Source organism: Pelodiscus sinensis, chromosome 27 (assembly GCF_049634645.1).
Source record: "Pelodiscus sinensis isolate JC-2024 chromosome 27, ASM4963464v1, whole genome shotgun sequence".
In the NCBI taxonomy this organism is placed as follows: domain Eukaryota; kingdom Metazoa; phylum Chordata; order Testudines; family Trionychidae; genus Pelodiscus; species Pelodiscus sinensis.
In genome coordinates this window covers 13487345-13514806 of record NC_134737.1, presented here as the reverse complement: position 1 = coordinate 13514806, position 27462 = coordinate 13487345, and the positions used below count along the sequence as shown (strand labels likewise).

Below are 27462 nucleotides of genomic sequence, written 5' to 3'. Positions count from 1 at the left end.
CTATGTTCAAGTCAGGGGCTCTCCAAAAATTGCACGTCTATGTTAAAGACGAGGGTGACCTCAACCTACCCTACTCATCCGAGCACTAAGCGCCTGGCAATCTGCAGCCATCAGGAGGACACAGCTGAGGGGGGTTCAGTCCTGAACAGTTGTGCATAAATATAACAAGTAGGTAGGAAAGCCACTTCGGGATGTAATGCAAGAGACGTGCAACACTGCCATTTTAATTCAAATAGTCAGCCACCTTAATCACTCTAATAATAAATCCTGATGTCTGTTGATTACATCAAGGCTGACAGGCCACAGCTCCTGCCCAAGGAATTTACCACCAATGGTCAGATCGCTAAAGGGATTTATGACCCACATAACATCTAAAGGGACTGTCTGCAGACAAGGCAGCAGAACCTTCCTCATTTGCAGCAGTAACTGAGACAACCACTGAAGATGACAGAATTTTGCACATTAGGTCCCAATCCAGCAAAGAGAATCTTAGTTGCAGGGGTCTATCTATGTCAGGGGTGGGCAAGAGTTTTTGCAGGGGGGCCCACTTCAAATTTTAGCAGTGGTCACAGGCCACCCCTCTGAAGGGGCGAGGCGCTGGGCAGAGAGGGGCTGTTCCCTCCAGTCATGGCCTGCCCTTGGGGGGCGGAGGAGGGGGGAAGGAGGAGGCTTTGCGAACTCTCCCCCCACCATCCCCAGGACAATCAGGACCTGAGTATAGGAAAGCACATGAAGTCTCTTGCCCCCCACCCGGGGCATGGGGCACCTAGGGGAACTGCCAGCTGTTTTGAACAGCTGGCGGTTCCCTCTTGTGCCACATGCTCCTGGTGTGGGGGGAGGACACTTCACATGTTTCCCCATTCCCAGGTCTCGATCGGCCTGCAGGTGGGGGACAACAGGGTAGCTTTGGGCCAGAACAAACAGCTTGGTGTCCCAGACATGGCCCGCGGACCCTATCTTTCCCACCCCGGTCTATGTGGTTCTCTTTGCCAGATCAGACCTTAGGTGAATGATCATGGAAATAAAAATAAACCAATGAATCACAAAAAGTAGGTTTTTCACATCAATTTCCACTACCAGGAGATGTTACTCTATTCCTCATTTTCACAAAGGAGGAAAATGCCACATTCAGCCAGACACTTACAAAAAATTATTTTTTCCCCTCATTCACATAAGCCTCCTGCCTCGATTCATTCTCTGACGTCATTCTAGCAGGTGTAGTCTCAATCCACTGCCAAAGAACTGGCCACGATATTACAGCACTGAATCAATTCGGGCAGGAAGCAGTTTAGACAGGTAAAAACAGTCTCACACTCACCACAGTTCAGAAATAACAGGAAAAGAAATACAGACGAACAGGATGGGAGTTTCATGGGGGACAACTCAGCAAAACAATAATTACACTGTGTTTCTTTACTTCCCGCCCTCACAACTAGCAAATTCTGCAGGTTCATCCAGCTTCTATGAGCAAGATGTCAGTATGACTGGAAAGGGATTTAAAACCTTCAACACCCAATCTGTTACCTCCAAAAGGGTTACAGGCTTTGTCAGAGCAACACATGGACAATTAAAGCGCTCATTAAAAACTCTGGTTTTAACACCATCAAGTTTTTTGCACCTGGGCTTATTCCCCATGCAAATAAGACTGATTTTTTTTTGTTCATTTTAAGTAGCCAAGAAAGTTTTAAAAGAGGAAGATGCCCTATATTCCTCACTTGGATTCCTGAGCTGCCCTTTTCTCCACAAGGCTACAGCAGGTAGCAGTCTCAAAAAAAGGGAAATCTTTAAATTTTCTGCTTGCAAATACATTTCAATTTACACCTGGTCATAAGAGCTGGTTTTCATGCAACCTCCCAGACAGCTGGCTGAGCAATGGACACATTTGTCTGTAAAAAATAGCCCAGGTGAGCTCCAACACAACAGGGACAGTGCTCCTCTAGGAAAAGGCTGTTTTAGCGGAGCAGCACATTCCTTGTTTGCAGGCAGTCACTGTAATGCTGAAGCGGCAGACACTCCCTTACCAGCTTGTTCCTGATGTCCATGTCACAGAGCCCCTCGGCCAAGATAGTGCAAGCCTCTTTCACGCCCCAGTGTGCAGCAGCATGGAGTGGAGTCCAGCCATCGTTGTCTTGGACATTCAGATTAAAGCCAGCTTGGATCAAGAGCCTAAGGCAAGAGAATGAAGGCATGCCAAGTGCCAGGCAGGGGGTAGCGTGGTGAAGTAGGCCAGGTAAGACACTAGTGCTTAGATTTGCGTTTCATAAGATAGCCAAGAGTAAGAGCCCCGACTGGCTCTCCGTTTGATTTCCTGGACCAGCTAGAGGAGAGGGGAAGTTCTCCACAAGAGGACTAAGCAACACTCCCAACAGTGACTACTGGAAAGTGCAGCCACCCCATTATTGGAGTCATGCAAAACTCCGCCCAGGCCAGTCACACCAAACTCAGCGGGTCGTGGAACATTGTGTACATGACTTTAGAGTGCTTGAAGCCATGGGCCCCGACCAGGGCCACCTTGCGTCATGGGGTGCTACATACAGGACAGACGGTCTCTGCCTGAAAGAGCTTACAACCCAAGTACAAGACAAGAGTCAACAGGTGGCTACGGATAGGGGAGCACAGGGAAACACGGTGATGGTTATGAGCAGCTGATAAAACAGCAGTCTGACACATCAACTGCCCAGCCCCAAGTGAGTGTCATGTAGCTGCCACACCAGAGGGGATGTGACCCTGGACAATGGGCGTTTCAGAGGAGCATCTCTGTAGCAGAAGGGGTGGCCTGGGAGAAAGCAGCCAGGTGACTGGTTGGAAAACACCTTCCCAGAGCTGCTTGCCCAGGGAAAACACACACGCACACCCCTCAGCCTTTGACAAGGTTGCTCAAAGGCTGCTGCTGCTTTTACACCCACGGGCCTATCAGCAGCACTGCAAGTGGAAATTCCCCGTTCCAAAAGCCGCAAGCAGCAGTAAGTGCAACGGGGGTGTTAAAGGACTGGCGAGTGTCTTTCCTCTGGGCTGGAAAGTTCAAACAATTTCACATGAAACATAAGCATAGGAGAGAGGGGGACAGCTGCTTAACTTACAGGGCACCTGTGGTTACATGCACAAGGAGTAACGCTTAGTGTCACATAACTTGTCCATGCCTCGGTGGCGATCATTCAAGCGAATCGTTAGTTACACCACCCCAGAGCTTCCAGGGAAACGCACGCTTACATTGAACTGGGAACTCCCCACTCTGCAGAGTCCAGAACTGACCCTACGGAAGTTCCACGTTACACCTTTGTGTTCCTGTAGCACCTAGAAGCCTTAGTCATGAAGTAGGCCCCACTATGCTGGGTGTGTGAAAAGCAGACCAAGACAGCAGGTCTTGCACCACAGAGCCCACTATCTAAGCCAGGAGATGGTGCTGTCTGAATAGACAAGACAGCCTTGGTTTACCAGCAGCGTGATGGTGGCAAGTGTCACAGTTCCATTTTACTTTCTTCTTTTGGGTGGGCTTTCTTAGGAGGGCAACAGCTACATGGAATAAAGGGAAGGAGAAAAGTAAGGGGGCAGGTGAAGAGGCTGAAGTAGAGAGAGTTGGATGGCTGGAGCAAACAGCCAATCAGCATAGGGCAGAGGACATGTGAAAACATGACACACCGTTGCTTCCCCATTTGAGGGCATTTCCATCAATCTTTGATTTCTTCTGCTCCTACAGAGTGGAGTCTGATTGGCTCCTCTCTGCAACTCTTCCCCAAAGTCACATGGCGAGGGAGAGGGGGAGCACACACCTTATTTAATTTTCAATCCAAGAAACACCCAGAGGCGCCCAAGCACTTTGGATGAGCATCTTCGGGGGTGCACACGTTTATAAACAGAACAGCAGAGGCTGAATCGGAGTTGGGACCCTAACACTCCCACTACCGTACACCCAAAACAAACCTTGTCCTCAACTACAGTGATAGGAGCAGCCCCTTCCACTACAGACCCGGACTCAAGGCGCTGACCGACGTAAAGGAGTCATTACCTCATCACTTCAGAGTAGCCCTTGGCTGCAGCTACGTGAAGAGCAGTGGCCCCTGACCGGGGTTGCTTTACATCTTCAAGCTTCCCGCTGTTTAGCCACTGCCGTGCATCCTGCAGCATCTGCTGCTCTTCCTCTTTCCTTGCTAGTTCCAGGTCCACCCCTGTGGAAACATCGCAGATGAAAAAACAAAAGCAAACCACAGCTCACCTGCATGTCAATCTGAAATGGAATCATGGTCACCAAAAGGTCTGGCTGCTTTGCAATGGCTTCTGCGAGCTCACGATAAACATTTCCCAGGATGTAGGAGAACACCTGAACCACACTCGTTAAACAAAAAGGAATTTGGGGTAATTAACACCTAAAATTGAAAAATTCATTTGTGAGCCAGCCCATGATTGCTAGCAATAGCACTAATTGGCTAAGGGTGCAAGATCTGGGTTCTCAAAACAGCAGACCTAGCTTGAAAAAAAGTCAGCACAAGTTTGCGCTAAAGGACAGCTAAATTGCATTAAACTTGAATATACTTTTAATCTGTTGTGTACACCGCAGATACCTCTTGCAAGGTTAAACCTAGATACATGCACCTAGAACAGTGCATTCCTGCATGCCTAAAACTCACTGAAGTTGATGTGTTGTACTGCAAAGAAATAGGCAATGCATTTAAGTGACCACAGAAATGGGAGCGTATCTGTTGGTGGCCACCCCCGTGGATGGGAGCAGGATTCACCACATTCCTATACTAATGGAGCCATTGATCCTGCCGCAAAAAGATCACTTTTAGATCCACAACAGCCCATGCAACAACTAAGCTGCATATGTGGGTTAAGGCTGGATTCATTCCAGTGTACAGACTACACCAGCACCAACATCATTAATAAGCTATGCAACAAGAAAGGAGAATTAAATGGCTCTCATTTCCAGGGGAATGCAGCAAAACTCAGAAAAGGTTACATTTTTCATAGAAACTCCTGGTGAACTTTCTAGGCAAGTTTTCAAGTTTCTTCCTAAACAAGTCTCAAAAATTCCAATCCCCCAGATGCCAATATCAAGTGGGAAACTGAGCAGAAGGGCCCAGCTCCATTAATTACTATAGACTTTAAGCTTATATTTGTAACGGTTAAGTCTCGAACCCTCACAGCAGCAGAGAAAACCTTCTAAACAGGAAGGGCTACAAAGGTGCCTTCCCACATCTGCAGATAAACCAGGTTAGAACCTTTACTGCTGTTTAGAAGTTCACCATCTTAGACAGGTGCAAGCTTCCAGCGAGTTCTCAGCACGCTTAGTGCAAAGATATCTAGTCTAGCCAGGGCCCTATAGAGGGAAAACTTAGGCTGTGCGCGCACAGAGAAGAAGGGAAGGAGGGTCAGAGTTGCATCATATCTACACTGGCACTAACCCCTACCACCAATGCTTTTCATTGTAGCCGAGAGCAACTTGCTTCAGTACAGTCTATACCAGTGTTTCTCACCCAGTAGTCTGAGTACTCTTAGGGGTACTAGAGAGAAGTCGGGGGGGGGGGGGGGGTCCGCTCCACTGAAATTTGGAGAAAACTGGATTTTTGTTTCAAGTTTTACAGCGCTTTATTATTTTTGTAGTTTTTACACCCAAAGATTTCATTGCCCGCCTGGCTACGATTAAGTTGTTTAAACAAATGTGCTTCAATGTTAGAAAAAAAATTGTGTGTCTGAAAACTATAGGTATGGAGGGAACTTCTTTTTTTTTTTTTAAAGGAGTACTTTATAAAAAAATAGGGGGTTGAGAAACACAGGTCTATACCAGTTTCAATCCAAAGTAAACCGTTCAGACAATTTGATTCTTCTAAACAGCGCAACGACTACAAAATCCCAGTGTAGACAAGACCTTTGCTTTTTCCACTGAAGGAAAACAAACTGCTGCAACTTGGATTTGCGTTTGTTCTTGTTTGGAATAACACAATGGCACTAACAACAACAGACCTCAGTGAAGTTATCACAGAGACCAACTGACTGGATAAAAAGCAATCAGCCTTTTAAAAGGCTTATTCAAATTGGATTTGTACCAAAACACATTTTTCCTTTTGAAAAATAAATATAATATACACTGTTGGCATTTCAAATTCTATTTTAAGGCCTAAAATTATTAAAATCATTTTAATTGAAGAAAAAATATTTCAATACAGGCAGTCCCCGAGTTACGCGGATTCGACTTACGTCGGATCCGCAGTTACGAACGGGGCCCTCTCCCTGGTCTCCAGCAGACCAGGGAGAGGAAGCAAAGCGGCGGAGCACGCGGGCAGCGGACAGCCCAGACGTGCGTCTGGGCTGTCTGCTGCCCGCGTGTTCTGCCGCTTTGCTTCCCGTCCTTCTGGTCTGCAGACCAGGGGGACGGGGAGCAAAGCAGAGCAAAGCCGCGGAGCCCGAGGGAGGCAGGACAGCCACGGCGTGTCTGGGCTGTCCCGCTGCCCCCGTGCTCCGCGGCTTTGCTCCAGACACCTGTGGTACAGCAGCTGGGGCGCTGCCGGTTGGTCCTGTAGCACCGCTCTGGGCGCTAGTGGACCAACCCAGCAGCACCCCAGCTGCTCTGCCCCAGGCATCCCCAAGTCAGCCGCTGCTGAAACTGACCAGTGGCTGACTACAGGAAGCTCCTGCCCCGGGCTTCCTGGAATCAGCCGCTGATCAGTTTCAGCAGCAGCTGACTTGGGGATGCCTGGGGTTCTTAAGTTGAATCTGTATGTAAGTCAGAACTGGCATCCAGATTCAGCCGCTGTTGAAACTGATCAGTTTCAGCAGCGGCTGAATCTGGACGCCAGTTCCGACTTACATACAGATTCAACTTAAGAACAAACCTACAGTCCCTATCTTGTACGTAACCCGGGGACTGCCTGTAGTACATTTGCTGCCAAGGTTTTCAAGAAAATCAGAGCACTGAACTGGGTGTCACTGACCAAGTTCTACATAGCCAAGAGTTTGTTGAACTGCTAAAACGGCTTGACAAAAGTATACTTGTTGTCTGCATGGACAGCGTATTTAAATCATTTCTGTTTATTCGGGTTGTTCACTTCAGCTCAGCCAGAGATGAGAAACCAATCAAGAGCTGAAAAAGCAGGGAAAATACCCCCTTTCATCAGTGCTTAATGATCACGAGAGGATGGCATCAACTATTTCTAAAACCTTGCAGGACATGACGATCAGATACAACCAATTCAGTTCATTAACAGAGTACTTCTGTTCAAGACATCAGCATTAAATGCCAAACATTTTGGGAAACTTACTTTTTTCCTATGTAACCAGAATTTTATTGCAACTACCTTAAAGACCATTTTAAAATGTTGGTGCATTTAGTTCAATTCTAATTTCCATCCAAATGCAGCTTGACAAATAGTAAAAATAGCCTATTAAAGAAATGAGTCAATTTTCTAACAAAAATGTAAGTTAAGAATCTGAATAAAAATGAAGCTTTATAATTGCTTAAATAAATGTGTACAGATATTGTAGGTCATCGTTGCTAGCAAAAAAGTAACAAATTTAATGTAAAGGCTCTTTCTGTGGCAAGTCAACACGTTTTAATGGTTATCAACCAACAATAATCAACCTTTGATTAAAAAGTAACTCAAAAGTGCAAGACAAGATTAAAATCAATGATTTAAATTAAAGTTTTGTGGCTGATTAAAATAACGGATTTAAAAAATCAATCCACCCTGAATATCAGAGACCTGAATTTAACTTCATCTGAGAGTAAATAGACAAGGCATCATAGGGTTTCAACCATTTTGGTATTTTACACAAGCTCCTATTATATAAGACGCAGAACGGAAACTTAAGTATTGCATTAGTAATTTGTGACTTGTACCACGACATGCTTTGTACAAGTATTCTAGTGCCCCATCACAGGTGACTTGTTCTGCTGCTCCTTGGGCCAGATTTCAGGTTTATCAAGCCAGTTTCCTTGTATAGCCCCTAAAAGGCCCAAAGAAAGCCTGTCCAAATGCACAGCTGGCTCACCTTGTTTCTTTACTTGTTCCAGAAGCAAGTCCTTCATGGCAGCTTCCTCTGCAAGATCGGATGGGACTTCACCTTCACTGTTCACAGCAGACACATTGGCTCCATGCCTGAGCAAGTATCTACACAAATGAGACCCATACTGATGTATCTGACAGTCACTAGAATGGACGTTCACAGATGACTGAATAGCAGAATCAAGTATCTGGCTTTCTAGTCCGAGGGAGATCCTAAATGAGACTGCTCCGTAAGCCTCTCAGTTTAGAATTTAGAACCCCTGCTGTTACTCCCAAGTGGCCCATGCAAACAACTGATATACTCTTATTTCTATACAGCCTGTAAAAATGGACCAACGTGGTCATACTTGCACTTCTAAAAGAATTTTAAAGTAAACAAATAAGACTGATCTTTAGGGATGTAACCAGCTAACTGGTGAGGTTTACCAGTAACCAGTTAACTGCCAGGCCGGGCGGAAGGGCTGCGGGCTAGTAGTGCTCCAGTTTGGTCGGGTCGACTAGAATTGGCGAGGGCTAGAATGGCCGCCTATCTGCAGAATCCGAGACAAGTGATTAACCCATTAACTGGTTAAACAGGATTTTACATCCCTGCTGATCTTAAGTTCTTCCACTTCCCTTTTTATAAGTGAACCAAAAGTTCATACATGGGCAGGCAATTCAGCCTGCATGTCACTGAAGAATGTGACAGACTAGCAAAGTTCTCAGTTAAATATCTTACTGGCTAGGGTGGGAAAGACAGCAAATTTTTTTTTCTTATTTTCATCCTCTTTCAGAAAAGTTCACTTGCAATCTAGCACTGAAAGCTTCTCCAAAAGAGGAAGCCAAGAGAACCCAACATGAAGACAAGTTTTATGCAATATAGGGAAACTTTTCTATGCTCTGGATTTAGACGTGGAAAAGCAGTAGCCAGGCTGCAACTCTGCACGTTCACTGAGCTTACGATCTCTTTGATGGGTTTTCAGGATTTGCAGAAATTGCACTGATGTTTGATGTCAATTTTATACTTGCCCTCAATCAAAAAATGTTATTCCTCACCTAAGTTACGCCCACAAAAATCAGCTTCCTTAATCCTTTATCATTGAAAATCAGCACTCCCTGCTGGTGACCATCAAGTACAATGGTGCAGAGAGTCTGCATGGGCCATTCCAGGCAAAAGGCCACCCGTCAAAGTACGAAAGCTAGGAGTGACTTCGCTATAGTTAGGATAGAGCTTTGGTTAGGATAGAGCATGGAGCAGAGCCTGAAGAAAAACTTGCTCGTGTCTATTTGCCTTGGGTTTGAGCCAGTCTGCTTTTCAGAAGCACAGCACAATGAAAAGAGAACTACTGCTTAGTTTTGCAATATTTTGGTTCCAATTATTCCACTTCTCCTAGCATTACTTTCCTAAACAGATCCTCACAATAACTCCCTGGGTTAAAACAACAAGTCTGATATCATAACATCTCCCCACAGTGCAACTAGAGAGTTATTGGGCCCATGGGATGGAATGAATACCATGGCCAACTGCAGAGATTACTTACTGATTCTAAGAAATCCTGCAGGCCAAGTCACTCGACTGATCTTACCTACACCAAATTAAGTTCACTTTCATTCTGAATCGGCATCCACAAAGGGATGAAATTTAAACAAATCCACTTTTAAATTCACACCCCTAGTTCATTTGTATTAACTTTCCTGAGTATCTCCAGATAGCCAAGCCTTCAGTCTTAAAATTTTTTTTAAAAGTCCGTAAGATTTAACATTCTCTTTTTCGCATTCACACTTGTTATTTACAGCCCTTGCAATCAAAGTGTAATAAATTCTGGCTAGAAGGGACCATTAGACCATCCAGTTGGACCCTGTATGTGTAACAAGACAATATTTTACCCCGTACCCGTGTTGAGCCCCAACACTTGTGTTGCATTTTAAACGTTACACAAAAACCGACACCACGCTTATTTTAACCGAGTTCAGGAACTTAGTTTTCATCCTCCACCTTGGACAACAAGCCAATGGGGGAAGGGAGAGGGGGGGGGGGGGAACAACCTGGATTTGAAGAGAACAGTGCTTGCAAACTGGTGACTCTGCAACCCAAACATTTCCTCTTCCCCTAAGGCAGTGATGGTCAAACTAGTCTAGTGAGCAGACCACAGGTGTAGCCCTCTGCTCAGTGGGCTGCAAGAGTGTCATAGCCAAGACAGTCTCCCAGGATAGGGTCGTTTCGCTAGCTGTGCTTGGGTATGGATTGAACTGTAGCAGCGCTCTGATCGGATCCAAAGGGAGCCCAGCTCACTTCACGTGTTTCTGTCTGTGTGTCTGTCAATATTGGTAATGGGGAAAAAACCTTAAGACAGAAACCAGCAGAATCTGGCAACTTTGTGAGTGGGTGACAGTAACCAAAACGTCTCATGGGTCACACACAGAAGCCCAATGGGTTGCAGGTTGCCCACCACTGCCCTAAGGGCTGACATGACTTTTGAGCAGTGACATTTTCAAGAGGACAAATGTGGTTATCCTGCAAAGCCCTAGCTGGAAGTACTGCATGGGTATAAAAAAGCAAGGCTTTACACTGGTGCTGTTTAACCCAATTGTTTAATCCCTTTACACTTGTGCACTGTTTATGACAGTAGGGATTTATACTGGAGTAACAGTATGAAAATAACCATACCAGATGTATGTTTCTGAAATGCACACTACTGGTAGCAGGAAAAAACCCTGTTAACCTCAAAGCCTCTCTGGAAAGTTTAAAACTATGCATGCCTTCTCTTTGGAAGTGGAGAGGCACAGTTGCTCAGCAAGCAGTTGAGCCGATTTGTGCTTTATTAGCATGACCTGAAGAAGAGCTCTGTGTAAATTTGAAAGCTTCTCTCACCCATAGAAGTTGATCCAATAAAAGATATCCCCTCCTCCACCTCTCTGCTCTGACTGACAGGTATGTGCATACTATTCTGTTTTGCTCCGCACACTGCATTAGTGATCAGGCACTGCATTAAGCCTGCGTTTCACAAACTGTGGGTCCCAACCCCCCCGGGGGGGAGCGTGTCACAAACAACTTGGGGGGGTCACGGTATCACAAACCCCTGCTTTAAGCACTTCTGATGCAACTATCAAAAGTCGGACTCGGGTCATCTTCCACCCAAACCTCTACAATCAAAAGCAAGGACTAAGTGCAACTTCTCTTCACTCCTTTTCACGATGTGGTTCCAAGGTCCACTGATCTGAGTCACATGCCATCAGCCTTGCAGGTACCAGATCTGAGTAGGAGGGTGTGGAATTTGGTTTTGTAAATGCCCGTGACAGCTTGAAACTCACTCACTCTGCTATGTTCAGATAGCCACAGGATGCCACAGCATGCAGGGGGGTCCAGCCCTCGTTATCTTGCTGGTTTACATTGGCTCCATTTTCTACCAGGAACTTCACCATGTCCAGGTTCTCGTCTATACAGGCCTACAGGGGAGGAAGCAAGTAGTGTTAAATTTAGTAAACAACTTCCTTTTTCGGTTTATTAGCTGTAAGTGATATCTGGGCTTCCCACCCACATTATGCCTGCTCACTGATGTCTGACAGTTGCGCCTCTGATCTCTCTAGGCTGTTTGCCTAGTTCCCTCCCTCCTTCCCCCATACACACCCTGCCTCCGGGGAAAGGAAGATGGCTGTAAAGTGATATGTTTGTATTCATCCAAGGTACGGTATTAGATTCCCTTAAGCAAGGCAAGTTGTATATGTATTTTGATCACGCTGTTCCAGAAAAGTTTGAATAGCATAAATGTCAGTATACTCCAAGAAATAACTATAGCACTAGATGTGCAGCCAAAATAGGAATTCAGGGAAATTAATAGTCAAACATACAGGAAAAATCAAAACTTCTGCACACTGAATATTTGCCCCTTTGTACAGATGACACCTTAGCGAAAATGGAATTTTCCTGAGAAGTGACACAAAAACAGAACATTTTTATTTCCTAGGTCCCTATGAGGCCACCATGGCATGTTTGTTGTGCTACAACCTGAAAAAAGCCACTTCATCACCAAAATAACCAGTCGGGAAACAAAGGACACATTTTTCGGAATACTACAGGGTTTGCTTCATAAGCATATTTATTCCACAGACATCTAAAACAGAAAGCCTGCATTCGGTAACTGATTTACAGCAGACTGGGGGGAGGGGGGTTCAGTTATTAAACAGGACCTCTTACCCCTCATGTACATCCAGGGATATTTATGGACTTTTACCAGTATATTTGCTCTTTCAGCAAAGGACCAATTTTGAAACTTCAAACAATCTGTACTTGTTACGGGCACATTCAACTGATGCCGAGCAAACTTGTCAGGAAGGCAGGTCTTCAAAAAAGTGACAAAATTATTAAATGTTCCCATCTCATGGCTTACATATCATTACTGTCTCTAGCCAGCAGGGAAGCTTTTTCTTTAAAAAAAATCCTGCCATCTGATGGTTTGCACCTGAATGGAGACTTGATTCTGGACTGCTGGGTCGAATTTTTGCTTTGTAGCATTTTTTATTACAATCCGCTCTCCACCTGTTAGAGCCAGAAGCACGAGATGGAGCTATACAAGGCTATGTCTACACTTCAGCTCTGTCAGCATAATTTGTGTCACTCAGGAGCGAGTTCATTCCCCCCCGCCCCAAGCAACCTAAGTTACACTGACATAAGCACCAACGTGCACAACGCTGTCAGGGGAGAGATTCTCCAAACCACGTAGCTTGTGCCACTCACGGAGCTGGTTTTATTATACTGACGGGAGAGCTCTCCGCTGCCAGCAAAGGGCGTCTCTCCTAGATGTGCTCCACAGCACGGCTGCAACAGCAGCACTGTATGCAGACACACTCAGCTGGCTCCTTGGCATTCTCCACGGCCAGCCCATTCACTCCCACCAAGAGCATCAAAACGAGACTGGGAAGCAGAAGGGGCAAGTAGCAACAGCCTAATCTATATATGGAAACGCTCAGAGGCAAGAACTGCCTATGCCCAAAGGTCACTGCATTTGGTCCTATTACAAGATTTGACATCTACTAGTTATGAGCGGAAAAAGCCTCCTAGATAATTCTTAGCAAACCCACTAGCATTGTTTAAACTTAGAGCACAAGGTAGCAAGAGAACAAGTGCAGCCCCTACACAGCTTTAAAATTCTGCCCCTGCATTTAACCCAGAAACACCAAGAAACAGGAGATATGTTCCTAAATGCATCTCTCTATCGTATCAAAGTATATCCCGGCCTATCCTACTCCTGACAGACACTGAAATACCAGAGTATTCAATTTTAACTCACGTATATTCTCTTTTTTAAACCACAAGTTACTCCTGGGTTATGTTAGGTCACAAGCAGTCACCCAAAGGAGATTTGTTTTCAGATCTCTTCCCCAAAAGGACATACTCCAGACAACCCTCTTACAGTACACTTTTCAAGTACAAGTAATATTCTGCAGGTCTCCAACTCAGTAATTTTTGTGCACTGGGCAGAAGAAAAAAGTTACACAAGAGCAGAACATGCATCTGACGAAGTGGGTCTTTGCCCACGAAAGCTTATGCTCCTACACTTCCGTTAGTCTATAAAGTGCCACAGGACTCGTCGCAACTACTAGGGCTGAGAGTCAACTTGTATCAGCAGCTCCCTGGGATTCTCTCTGGTCCTGGCAGGGGACCAGACAGCCCTCCCAGTTCTTCCCAACAAAAAATTGCTAAGTCTATAAAAATCAAACGTTAGCTCTTCCCACCCCCAGTAACAGGTACAGAGCCTACTGCAAGGGACATTATTTGATTGTGTTATTTGGCAATCGCTGATGCTAAGGGAATCACTTAGAAAGCACAAGTCTGCTTTGAGCGAATGGAAAGACAAGAACATGGGGGCACACAAACAAGGCCTGCTAGATCAGCAACCAGGGAAAATCTCACCTCTATTTGAAATACTATCCCTAGGAACACACTGCAAGCTGTCGGTCCCTCTTCAGGAGCAGGCAGCGCACACGGGGGTCTGTCTCAACAGTTCAGAGTAACGTACAAAGCCAGGCTCTCCTTGGATTCCACTTCTAGGAGGAGAAAGCAAGGGAGGCCGAGGCAGAAAGAGGACCACACGCACTTGGGCCGCAATAATCTGCTCAACAGGACCGATTGAGGATTTAGTTTAGGGAAGCGGTTAATGAGAATTTCATCAGATTTTCTTGTAAGTGCCCAGCTGCACTGCTCATTGATGCTAGTGATGGCAGAGAAGGTCCTCACAGAGACTATTAGACTAATCTCATTGAGGCAGAGCCTGTATGTGTTCGTAAAGCACCTACCACAATGAGACTCTGCCCATGACTAGGCTTCCTAGACACTACTCAGCTTCCCCTTACCCCGTACCAGGGATGTAAAATCCCAGTTGATCAATTAGCCAGAAGCAGCCCCTGCTCTCCCACACACAGCTACAGCGGAGCTGGGGCCAGAATCACCCTCTAACCCTGGCCAGAGCAGGCCACACCACAGGTGGGGGGGGAGGGCGTTGCCCCAAGGTTAACTGGTTAAACCTAGCATTTAACTGACATCCTTAACTGCCTGCATAGTTTGCTTGTGTGATACAAGTTAGTTTCACCAAGTTAACACCATAGTGCACCTGTACTTGAGTCAATTCAGTTACACCCAGGGTGATCTTGGCCCATGGCATTTTCCGTTTGTGTATTTGTTCAATTGGACTAAGGACAGTATAGATGTCACATTACCCAGTGTCTTGTGATCACAGAACAGCTCCAATGTCCACCTGCAAGGATTTGGGAGCAAAGCTGCCAAGGAGCAGTTGCCCAGTCACTGGGCTATAAAATCACAGACCACTTCTGGCTTCATGGGCCAGCTTAGCAGCGCTTGTTTAAGAGTAAAACACCTCCCAGAATGAGCAGCTTTGTTTGGGTGTGCAGGATGGGGAAGGGTGAACAGGGTAATCGGGTTGGCTTTCACGGCACGCTGACCTTTACTATAAATAAACTGGCCTGTGGCAGACCCCTGTCCTGCATCAGCACCCTGCCACGATTCGTACAGCTCTCAAAAGCAAAGGCAATAAAGTTGCGAAGTAAGATCCAAGGGCAGAAAGCTTCACCCATTTCTAGCAACAGAAAACAATACTGTGTGTTGGGGCTCTGTTTTACATGTGTAGAGTGTAAACTAATGTCAGACGCGTACCAGCTTCTGACTGAGAATTACAGCTGGTATAGCAGAGAAGTTGCAAAGGAGCATTTAGAAAAATAAGAGATTCGGGCCCTCATTTTATCCTGATTATTGCAATGTTCTCCCCTCTAGCCTCCCAAAGATATGTTGCCCCCTTCAGTCCATACAAAATGCTGCCAATAAGTATCCATTAAACTTATAGACAAGAAACTCCCGCTTAAAAAAAAAATCCTTGCATTGGCTTCCCAGCCAATATAGCCTCAATTCAATTTTGTGATTGCCTTCCGAGTGTTACATAACTCCGCCCCTCCTTGTCAAGCAGATGTTAATATGGTCACCCCCCTGCCTGTTTCACGCAGCCCACTATCCATGGCAAGAGCTCCCTTCATTCAACTGCACAGATCCCAAGTCCCTCGGAAAGCCTCCCTGGCAGCCTGTCCATAGTGAAGCGATTTGAGTACAACTTGCCTATTTTTACTCCCTTTCAGTGACCTCTGCCTTTGGATTGGGCGCCTCACCGCAGGGACTGCGTGTAAGTGTTGGAAAGAGCTACCAGCTGGCACTGCAACACCAGAGGACAGCAACAGTGCGTTCCCAGAGCGCTCCTCTCCTCAGAAGAAATCTACCCCAGCTGAAAGTGGACCAGGCACTTGTACACAAAGCCCCACCCATTCAGTTGCAGGAGATTCTGCATTAGCTGTCAGCCATCAGTAGAAACAGCTGATTTAGCCTTTCCACCCCAGCAAGTGTACCTGGAGCTGACAGGAGGCATCTATAATGGCAATCCAACAGGTGCAACTCAACCACTTGCAGCAAGTTTAGACAGGTTCGAATTGTGCTAAGAACTTAGTTTAACAGTTTAACTCTTCCTCTTGCTCAGAGCAAAGAGTCATAGCAGCTAGAGACTGGTGATGAGAGCCTACCCTATGCTGAAAGGGAATACAAGAGTCTTACCGGGCTCAGGACGCACATTTCTGGATCTTTCACCCTCCAAGCAAGGAACAAAATGAGTTTAGTGTTAAGCATATGCCAAACTACTCAATGGCAACTGAAATTACTCTTTTGCTATGGACACGAAGCCTTGAAAGGTTTCCTCTCAATCAGAACTATGCCAGAAGTTCTGACCTACATGTCAAATTTTGTTTTAACACTGGAGACATCATGAAAGTTGTGTTCATGTTTAGTCTTTGCAAGCAATAAGGTCAACCTAAATATTTATGTTTTAGACAAGAGCAATTGATCCTTAAGAACTAAAGAAAGCTGAGTTATGCAAGTAAGTCTAGAAACAAAAACAATCCTTGTATTCTTGGAAGACCCTGAGTCTGGCAATTTTGTTCAGGGTAATGCCATGCTGCATTACACAATTTGTTCTCTACCAGTGCTACAACAGTGTAACCCAAATGATTATGGGGGGAAAAAATACAGGTTCTCAGCTTACTTTTATGCATTTGCCTGCGTTTTATAAAGTCAGTTTCCTCTGTCCGGGTGGGTGTCACAGCAAGAGTATGAATTGATGAAAACTGAAAAATATGACAAAAAAGTCACAAGAACCAACAGGGGTACTCATACCCAAAGCTCATTTTAAAAATGAAACCTGAGCAAAATTCTTGAAGACTGTCTTTAAAAAAAAAAACCCAAACAAAAAAACCTCAACCCCTTTGCTTCAATTGTGAGGGAAAGGTCTCCCACTTCAACTTAGTACTAGAATATGCATAACTGGCTAAGTAATTTATTTGGCATGACTGATTGGGAAGTTAACACAGTGATACGCTGGCAATTTGCAGTTATACAACAGCACTGCCATTCAATGACCTCAGAATGCTTCAAAGCTTTTAATGAGTTGAGACCAACCACCCCACCTAATCTTTGAAGTAGATACATATCACCCCCAATTTTACAGATAGGGAAACCTGAAGCAAAGAGATTTAGTGATTTACCAAAAGTCACACAGGAAGTCTACAGCACAACCAAGAGTTTATTCCGTCACCTTAGCCACAAGATGTCTTTGATGTATTATAGAGTGCACCTCAAAGCTATTTAAAGCCAAAACAACGCACTGCACCCTCAATAATCAAGGAACAAACTGTATGATTTAACTGGAGCTAACAAGCTTGTAACCTAAATTTAGCCACTTTTAAAGATCTACAACTGCAGGGGGGAGGGAGAGTCAGCTGCGTCTGAAGATTTTAAGCTATTAACACCCTAGTCTGTGAGAAAGGGCCAGTGAAACCAGTCACTACTGCGCATAAGTTTAGTTTTGTCACAGCAAGATTTATTAATATTACACTCTCCTTATAGGAGCATAACACCTGCAGAACAAAGCCTTTGATTCAATGATTTCAGGCTAGCTTTCTTCTGCTAAATGCAGAGAAAGGGTAATCTATTATGTCAACATACACTGGGAAAGAACCAGCACTCAACAAATAAAGGCAAGCCTGAGGACAGCTGAACAGCATCAGAGTTAAATCCAGGAACACAGAGACAGAAGTTCAGAGAAAACAGAAAGGAGCTCCCAAAATAGCTTTGCAACTGTCACCACTAGCAGTTGTCAGCATGGGAAGGTATGACCTTGCCATCATGTTCCATGATCACAGCTCTCCACTTAGAGGATCGTTTGTCAGAAATGACACCACCAAAAATCCCAATTTCAAGTGTCTTGTATCTCCTTTGCAGGGTTACATTTGCCAGTGGTTCTGTAGCTAACCGCAGACAGCAGTGGTAGAGAACGAATGGCAGGGCTTTCCCCACACACTTCCAGTGAAATATCAGTACAGCCAACAGGAACATCACAGTAGGCCAGCGGTCCCCAACCTTTTGGGGATGCCAGGCACCCGGGGGCGGGGCCGCACATGCACCACAAGAATGGCTCGGGCAGGCCCTGGTCAGTAGGTGGGCGCACATAAATGCCCAGGCAGGTGCCATGACACCCGCGGGCACCGTGTTGGGAACCACTGCCAGGAATCCACATTTAAAATCCATTTGTTACCCTTTGAAATCCCACATGCCACACGCAAAAAACTCTTGAACAATAACTATATCAAGAGAAATTCACATATAGCATACTAAAAACATGAAGGCATCGCTGGCTGGTGTTGACTGCAGCTTTAATATTAGTTGCACCATTTTCATCAAGAGAAACCGGCCTTCCTACTCGTGGTTGAAGATTTACAGACTGCTGTCACCTTTTCCTGGCCAAAAACATTACAACTCTGGAAGCCCACAGCAGTATCAAGGCTTGGTAACAGAAACATAAAACAATTCCCCTGAAAACACAGTAGCTGTTATAAATCAGGAGACAGTTAATAAATTCAGTGGGGCTGAAAGAAAGGGCATGAAGGTAACAGATAGTGAAAGACTTCATTAACTATCTCTTGGGAGCAGGGGATCTCTTTGTTTTATGTTTGTACGGCGCCTTCCTTGCACAGGCGGATCCTGGCCTGTGACTGAGACTTCTAGACACTATAATACAAGCAAACAAGCAAGCAATGTAACATCTTAAGAGAATACAGTGGCACAGTATAGCAAGTAACTGCAAGAGCATTTTTATTGATGCAAGTACAAGACTAGGATGGGTCCTCCTCCCTGTGGCTATGCTGTTGTCTTCACATGTGTTCTTGGGCAAATCACTTCAACCCTTGTTGCTTACATTTATTTCCTGTTAAAATGAAGATAAATAAGCCATATTCAATTCTGCAAAGTAATTAAATGTTTGCAGAATGCCTTAAAATCCACAGGAGATAGGTGCTACGAATGTTTAAGAGTACAGCTCTGTGGCATGCTTCCTTTCATCATTAGTTTCTGTATTACTTGCTTATCCCTTGACTTGTTAACACCATCTCCCTGAATAAGTAACAGGTGCTATCGGTATAAAGAAAGCATGGTCAGACTGACACACGGCCCTATTTCTAGTCAAGCCCAAAGTTTGCTAAGCTAGGCCTAGGAAGCAAGGGAATAGCTTCCATCTTCTGTGGATACATATGAATGTCTGCCTGGTACACAGCAATTACCACTGCAGACAGCTACCCCCTCATTAGATTTGCAAGACTATTAGCATTTTGAACACCAATGATCTTTGCCAATTATGCAAAATACTTCTATGGAAACACTGATAGCCAAAGTCCCTATTGTGGCCTGATCTCACAGTGGTGCATCTTCCATACACAGAGCACTACTCGTCCTTCACTCCAGGAACCAACAGATTTACATGCATACAATGATCTCTGCAAGTCTCCAATCAGCCTTCATTCATTCCCAATCACGGAGCAAAATTTGTGTTTTGACAACTTTCACACACCAGAATAAACACCTTGTGGAGTGTCTGTCAAGCTTTGCTCCCATCCTCCTGCCCGTCCCCCACTACCCCACATTCCAACATGATTTTAGTACCCATTATTGAAATAATTGCGAAAGCCATTGCTTTATGCCATCTGAAAGCATCTTGGCATGAGTTCAAGCTCTCTCCAGCTGCAAGAACTAAAAATAAAGCCTGTCTGTCATGGGAAAGCTGACAACTCCAGCTTTCCACTTGTAGAATTTCAACTTTTAGCCCCAACGAGCGGTTCAGTAGGTTAGACACCACAAACGTGCCACTTAGCCTACCAGCTCTTTTTGCCACTCAGCTAGGACTGAATGCAGAAAACCCTGAACTTCTGTAATTTTCAGCCCCCCGGACTAGGGAACTTCAGATTTCCTAACTGTAAGAAGTTCTGCCTCTTGTACAGCATCTGGGATAGAAGATTTAAGGTTTTGTAACTGGCAAACAGGTTCTCTCCCCTTGATTTCTTAGCTCTAGAAGTGAACCTCATCAGCTGCAGAGGGCCATGACTACTGACAGTAGTTCCTGAAGGAGCTTAGGGCTTTGTTCTATGCTTGTCACAGCAGCACTTCAAAACTTTACAGTGTTTTAACATGGCACTGGGGTCAGTGCACGAGTGCTGGGACAGAGCTCTCTGGGCACTGTAGGTAAGCCACCTCTAGCCCAACGCTGGGAGCCTGTGCACACTGGCACTTTACAGCGTTGTAACTAAAGATGTTAAATATAGATTAATGTACTAGTCGAGTAGTCGATGGCATTTCCATCAACTAGTCGATAAGCACTTGTACATTTCAAAGGAGGAATGTGGAAGAGCCTCAGTGGGGAATCTTGTGCATTTCAAAGTTGGAACTCCCTGTGCAGTCCAGGCCAGCAGGAAGTCCTGCTGACTCCAGGCTCCACATGGCATGCCAGCTTTGAAATTTACAAGAGTCGCCAGTGGGAAATCCCACTGATCCCAGGCCCAGTGCAGCATTTTCATGGAACCTGGGGTCAGTTGGGGAGTCCCCAGCTGACCTTGGCTACATGTGGGTGCTTCCGCTTTGAAATGCACAAGAGCCCAGGTGCAGCTCTGCCATGCACTGAGCCCGGGGTCAGCCAGCGCGGCATTTCAAATCAGCAGCATAGCATGGTGTCCAGGGTCAGCGGGGGACTTTTGTACATTTCAAAGCTGACCGGCAGCATGCAGCCCGAAGTCAGCGGGACTTCCCTCCGGGGGGAGGGGGGAGGGACACTCTTGTACATTTCAAAGGAGGAATGCAGAAGTGCCTATCAACTAGTCGAGTAGTTGATGGAAATTCCATCGACTACTTGACTAGTGAATTAACCGTAACTTAACATCCTTAGTGCCCACATGGGCTCTCCAATGCTGGGGTGAAGCCCTGAGCCTCAGGAGCTGGATCCAGGCAAGCCACCCTTTGTTTACAACTTGGAAGGCAAGTTGCCTTCATACTGACACAACCAACCCCAGAGAAAAATGTTCCCTTTGACACTTTAAAAAAAAAAAAACTTGACGGGATTTCTTCCCTGAGCGAAGAGAAGCTGTAGGTTTTCGGGAGATGAGCAAGAAATTTACAAACAGCTTTTAAGTCCAGAATGTGGGCAACACTACATTCAACAGACTAATGAAGGAGGAAAAGAGCAAGCGTAGGAGTCTGCTGTCAGTCCCTGATAAATGGCATTTCCACTTACTGCATTTAGCGAGATATTTTTAAAGAACATTATAGAATTCGCTCAGGCATTTGATGCGGTTTGAGAGGGGCCAATCGTGCTTCTGGTCAGGGCTTGGATGGTGCTGTCCTTATTTATAACAGGATGTTCTCTACTCTATTAGGTCTGCTTAACACTACTCTTGAACAGAAAGAGGCCAGAAGAATTAGATTTGTGCACCACATGCACAGCCAACATTGATAAGTTAAATTTACATAACAAAAATAGCAAAAATGCTTCGAGACCTTAGCATTTAATTTCACGATATTTACTTTGTATATTTTGACAGGTGATGTTAAGTTAAAGCTTTATAATGTTAAAAACAAATTCTCAATATCTGTTGTCATTAAATAGTTACTGTTCAAGCTCACTGTGATCCTCCCATAATTTCCCACAGCTCTGAAAATACAAATGGATGAAAATTAAAAAGTGCCTAAAAAAAAAAAAGATATGCTCCAAAGTTCCAGAACAATAAAAATCAAATTATGCAACGGCTAAACTTAAGGAAAGGCAGTCGTGTAACTGTATTTTAAAAATAAGTCTTCAAAGTAAAATCTACTTAGTTTGTTCATGAACTCCTCCTAAACGGTAAGAGCTAGGACCAGCCAATTTAGTATACAGCATCCTCTTGTCAGAAGATGAAGCAACACAAAAGGTTGGTTGTGCCAGGACAATGGGATGTGCCTGGAATAGGATTGCTTCTCCTAAAACCACACGAGAGAATTACCAGGCAGATGAAAGAGGCTGGTTAGGAGTGCACACCCCCACCCCCACACACAACCCCGTCCAAAACCGCCCCAAGTTTTAGCCTCCCACACCCCCAGGTGCCCGTTAGGGAGGGAGGGGGTCTGGAGCACCCCCCCCCCCAATTCATACAGGAACATTGCTGGCTGTTTCCCCTCATTCTGACAGCTTGCTGCATTCCTGTGGCTGTGGAGCAGAAGGGGCAGATGAGCTGTGCACTTTGTTCTCTCTCCCTGACATGGGCAGGAAGGGGGAACAAGCAGCAGCCCTGGCTGCCCTCCCTTCCTACCCACCACCTGCCCCCCCACATACACACTCCCCTGCCCAAAGGGGGTGTGGGCTGAGCTTTAAGCAGTTTCTAGCCTTTCCAATTCCAACATACTGAATATCCTTGACTCATAAGCCAAAGCAAGGTCCTATTGCTGAATCTCAGCTTGAAAGATGGGCAGAACGAAGGTGTAAACTTTCCTCAGTCTTAATGAAGTGTGCCTTTGAAGGCCAATAGTCAGGGGGAAATGGCCTTCTGTGGGCTAAGTAATGCAGAATCAGATTTGCAGTTATGAATTTCAATTTTATCCCCAGTAAAAATGCAGAACTTCATAACTCTAGGAAGACGAGAAACACAACAGAATACCTATCCCAACCCAAGGTCTGATAGACCTTTATCCCTGGAGTTGGAATGGATTGTATACCACTTCCTCAGGCTGGCCTGTCAAACCATTTCTATTTACTAGTTCTGTAGCCTTTCATCTTCCCACTATGGTGCTGTAGCAAGTTTACTCTGCCACCTATAATTTTTTCCTGACTGACAGCAAACATTGCAACAGGGCTGACCACGCACCACAGAGCAGCAAGACAGTCTGAACATTATCTGCAAAGGCAAGAATTAAAAGGATTCTATTCAAGAAGCTTTCCCCCCCCCCGCCCCCCACAAGCCATAACAGTATCATCCATGATTTATGTGGCACCACAAATATTTACTGTTCTTTACAAAAAGAGACTGCGCTATTACACTCTCAGACACTAGACAAGAAACAGACAATGCACTGGAGGGACAAGAGGTCAGAAAAGAGTGGGGAGGTAACAGAAGAACAAGCTAAGGAGAAATTTGCAAGACAAGCCTGGAAGTAGCAAAAATAAAAGCATAAGATCAGGGGAGATGGAAGTGAACACATTAGGAGAGCAGGAATGGGCAAGGCAAGTGAAGGAAGCAAGAAAAAAGTAGAAAGATTATATCTACATTTGAACCACTAACACTTCAGTGTAGACATTCACTATAGTAACAAAGGCCTTCCCATTGCTTTAGTTAATTTATCTCCCCAAGAAGTTATAGGCGAGTTGAAAGAAGTCCACGGTACATTTTTCAACTTAAAGTATAGAACTGGCCTAAGAATGAGATATATGGTCCAGAATTGTACAGTATGAAGAAAACAAGGATAAGGATTCAAGAGAGAGTGAGGGTTTGCCCAATAGGAAAAATGACTTGACCTGCGACATTCTGACTATATTGGAGGAGGGAAAAAGAAGGTACACCAATTGAAGCTAGGGATGTAAAATTTTGATTAACTGACTAATCAAATAGTCGATGCAATTTGCAGACATGGAGGGCAAACCAGTCATTCAGAAATAAAATAGAAGTGAATACCTAGATTACAGAGGCAAGGATGCAGCCTGTTCCCTGTGAGAAATACCAAATAGGCAAACATGCTTTCTGAACTGAAGTTTCACAAGTAGCCCTAATTAGGGTACATTTGTATTCCAATCTGGAGATGGAAAGAGCAGGCCAGTGTGGTGGGGTCCCCCATAGGCAAGCAACCAACCTTCTAGCTCAGTGCAGATAAGAGATACTATTGGCCATTACTACTATAGGGAAGTCCAGAAGTAGCTTGGGCTAAAAAGAACCAAAGATTATTTTTAAGTCAAAAAACTGTTCTATTTAAACTGGATTTAAAACATTAACACACACTAGAGATGTGAAGGACTACTCGACTATCCGACAAGCAAATGCTTATTGGATAGCTGACAGGACAGTCGACTAGTCGCTTCCTCCCTTGCTGCCTCTATCAGAAAGAGACAGCAAGGGCGAGGGGAAAAGAAGGGGGTACCTGAAAGCGGCAGCACCACATGGAGCCCGGGGTCAGCGGGGAGTCTCCAATTAACCCCAGGCTCCACACAGTGCTTTGGCCGAAGGCTATTGCTACACTTCAAAAGGTGGAAGCACCCTACTGACTAATAGAACAATCGATGCAAAAATGCATCGACTATTTGATTAGTCAACATTTAACATCCTTAACACACACCTAATCAAAATTAAATTTGAAATTGATATTAATGGCAGAATTTGCTAACAAGATTAATTACAACAAAATATTCAAGCAACAGATGTTTGCCGCAAACTTTTAAAGAAAGCCAAACCAATGAAATGGTGGAAGTCACTGGGTATCCATGTGGAATCAGAGTTTGTTGAACTAGGATTCCAAGTGCATAGTGGCTTTTGACAGCAGCTGCTTCCTGGCACAGGGAGAATACTTGCTTAATTTTAGTTTATTCAATTAGTTTAGTTCAATGCTTAGTATCAACTTTGAATGAAATGAGAGTTGAAAAATTGTAAAGTTCACTTGCTGCTTACGAACTATCAATAAAAGCTAGGTATGAAGGAATAAGATCTACCAGTTGAAAACCTTGAAGGGCACAGTGAGAAGAATATACTACTTACATTCACCATTTCTTTGTTTCATAAATCCGTTTTAAACACTAGACATATTTTGATAAAACTTTAAGAATCCAGCACATTTAGGGTAGTTTTATTTACCTAATAAAAATATGCTGGTTTTGTGCATTTTAACTGAATTGCAATTTCTATACAAATAGCATGACAAATGAATCATCTAAGTAAATAAGAAATGCATCATTCAGCATTTTCAAATAAAATAAAATGCAAGAATTAAAACTCTGAAAAACTGTATGGTAATCATATCATACGCTATATGCACAATCAGTTATCCGTCTGATTATTAAGTGCCACCAAATTTAATGTAAAGGCTATATTTGGTTGTGAATCAGCATGTTTTAATGGTCACCACCCAAAAAGAATCAACCTCTCGAGGTAAAAACTAAAATACAAATGTAAAGCTAGATTAAAATCAATTTTTAAAAGTCAAGGTTTCCTGCTTGCTGATTCAAATCAGTGATTTAAAATCAAGCTACTCAAAACAGACAAAGGTGTAATAAAACTAGTAATCTATGGAAGTAAGTAACAGGTGGGCAGAACCTTCACAGATATGATCTGATATATATTTGAAAAAATGTATGTTATGTGCAAACAATATAAAGTTATAACATCCTATGTTTAATTTTAACAGTCAGTCTTGAAAGGTAACTTGCTTTATCTTGAACTTTTGGTTCTAACTTTCTTTTCCTCTCTGGCTCTACTCATTTGATAGTAGATCATGCTGGTTTTTCTACATTTTCTTTTTCAGTTCCATCTTAACATTTTATAGGAAAAATATTTGAGAGCAGAATTTTTCTAGTGAGCAGCAGAACTTCCTGATTATCTAGACTGGCCAGTTTTTCCAGAAAAATCAGCCACTTTTCCAGAAAAACTTGCCAGCTGTCTACACTGGCCGCTTGAATTTCCACAAAAGCACTGACTTCCTACTGTAAGAAGTCAGTGCTTCTTCTTACAGTAGGAAGTCAGTGCTTCTTGCGGAAATACTATTCTGCTCCCATTCAGGCAAAAGTCCCTTTTGCGCAAAAGGGCCAGTGTAGACAACCCAGATTTGTTTTCCACAAAAAAGCCCCGATTGCGAAAATGGCAATCGGGGCTTTTTTGCGGAAAAGCGTCCGTGCCAATCTAGACGCTCTGTTCCGAAAATGCTTTTAACGGAAAACTTTTCCGTTAAAAGCATTTCTGGAAAATCATGCCAATCTAGATGCAGCCCCTGAGTGCTTTGGATGAGAAAGAGACAACACATGCAAGTGAGAACGAACTGCAATCCAGCACCAACCACCACAACACAATTGCAACAAATCATTAAGTATTTGAAATTGTGCCATCTGACCACATTTGTGGGGGGTTTTTTTAGCATTCTCTCAAGAGGTCAGCTCTTCAGTACATATGTCAAAACTCACTGAGACACACACACACACACACACACCCCCTCCCCCAATTATCCACACTTGCAGAACAGAGAGCATACTACCGCAGGAACACTCTGCAAAAGATTAAACGGCTCCTGTAAAGAATTTATCATTCTTTTGATGTGGAAATATTAGGTATCAAAACTCAGATTCACCTGTATAAACCAACCCACAGTCTTGAGCCGTAAGTCAATAGCTGTAGCGCAGCAAAGTACCAACATCTCCATTAAAATGCACTGGTCTACCCAGCAGCACAATTAAGTCTTTTAATACAGTTTCATGTACGAAGCCCCCCCCCTTCCAGTCCAGAGAGATCAACAGCAAGGTATGCTGAATAAAGATCAGAGACTATCTTCTTCAAGAAGGGGTGTAAGCATCTAGTCAAATACCTGACAGGCCAATGCTCATCGGGTAGTCGACAAATCGATCAGTCACTTCCCCATTCCGCCTCTGGCTCAGAGGCAGCACAGGGCGGGCGGGGAGCGGGAGCTGGTTCCCTCCAGCACCATCTCTGTTTGAGGGGAAAGGGAGTGGCAAAGGAAACAGCACGAGCAGGGACTGAAGCAGTCCCCACTCACACCAGTCCAACTGCTGTGCCTCTGCCTTTGTACATTTCAGAGGCAGCACAGCAGGAAACACCGGGCAAGTGGGGAACTGTGAGCAGCTCTTACTAGATTTAAAAGGCAGAGAGGCCACCAGGACAGCGAGCACCCTGCCCCTTATCGACTAATCAAGTAGTTGATGAAAATTCCATTGACTACTTGATTAATCAGCTAATTGAATTTTAACATCCCTGTTGTCAAGTGATCATAAAAACCCAAGTATGGAACTACCAGGGGTTACTCTCAACTTTGTGGAAAACAGGTCTGAGTGCATGCGGATTACATAGTTTACAGACAGAGAAAGTGGGAAGGGAATTCCATACTTAGGGTCAACCAGGGCAAAGGCAAGACTGCCCACCAGTTACGATGGGGCGCTTTCACAGGAGGTGGTGTTCGAGCAGAAACACCTACGAGAAACACTCAGGGAGCACATTTCAAACAACTGCACAAACAGATAAGGGCATTAGGACCAACAGCGCCAGCTTAGTCAAAGAACCCCTGCAGGTGCAATGCGATCACTGACTGCTAGAGAAGCCCAACTGAAGAGGATTGACACTCCCCTGCCTGGTGATCCCAAGGACAGGTGTGGCCATTTGTGAGGTCACCACAGGGTAAGCAAAGCTCAGCCTGCAGATGCTGCACAGTTCAGACCCCTACCCACCTCAGACACGGGAGAGAGGCAACGGAGAGCAGGTTTCGCTATCCCACCCCCAGGGAGTCCACTAAGCACACATGGAGAGAGTGCCGGCCACGCCTCAGAGGCATGGCTGCTGCCTTCCCAGAGATGGCAAGGGAATGCTCAAGCAGCCAGCTGGCAGAATC

General features: G+C 44.7%; 1 protein-coding gene across 6 annotated transcripts in view; it reads right to left on the bottom strand.

Annotated features, from left to right (window-relative positions):
* Positions 1 to 27462, bottom strand: part of PPP1R12B (protein phosphatase 1 regulatory subunit 12B) — a 151488-nt gene that overhangs the window by 112017 nt on the left and 12009 nt on the right. For all 6 annotated transcript variants that reach the window (XM_075910196.1, XM_075910200.1, XM_075910194.1 and 3 more), the window contains exons 2-5: positions 11296 to 11426; positions 7987 to 8105; positions 4007 to 4166; positions 2022 to 2166 (exon numbers count right to left, since the gene is read on the bottom strand). In XM_075910196.1, the coding sequence (XP_075766311.1) occupies positions 2022 to 2166; positions 4007 to 4166; positions 7987 to 8105; positions 11296 to 11426 (555 nt within the window). The remainder of the gene's footprint in view (positions 1 to 2021; positions 2167 to 4006; positions 4167 to 7986; positions 8106 to 11295; positions 11427 to 27462) is intronic.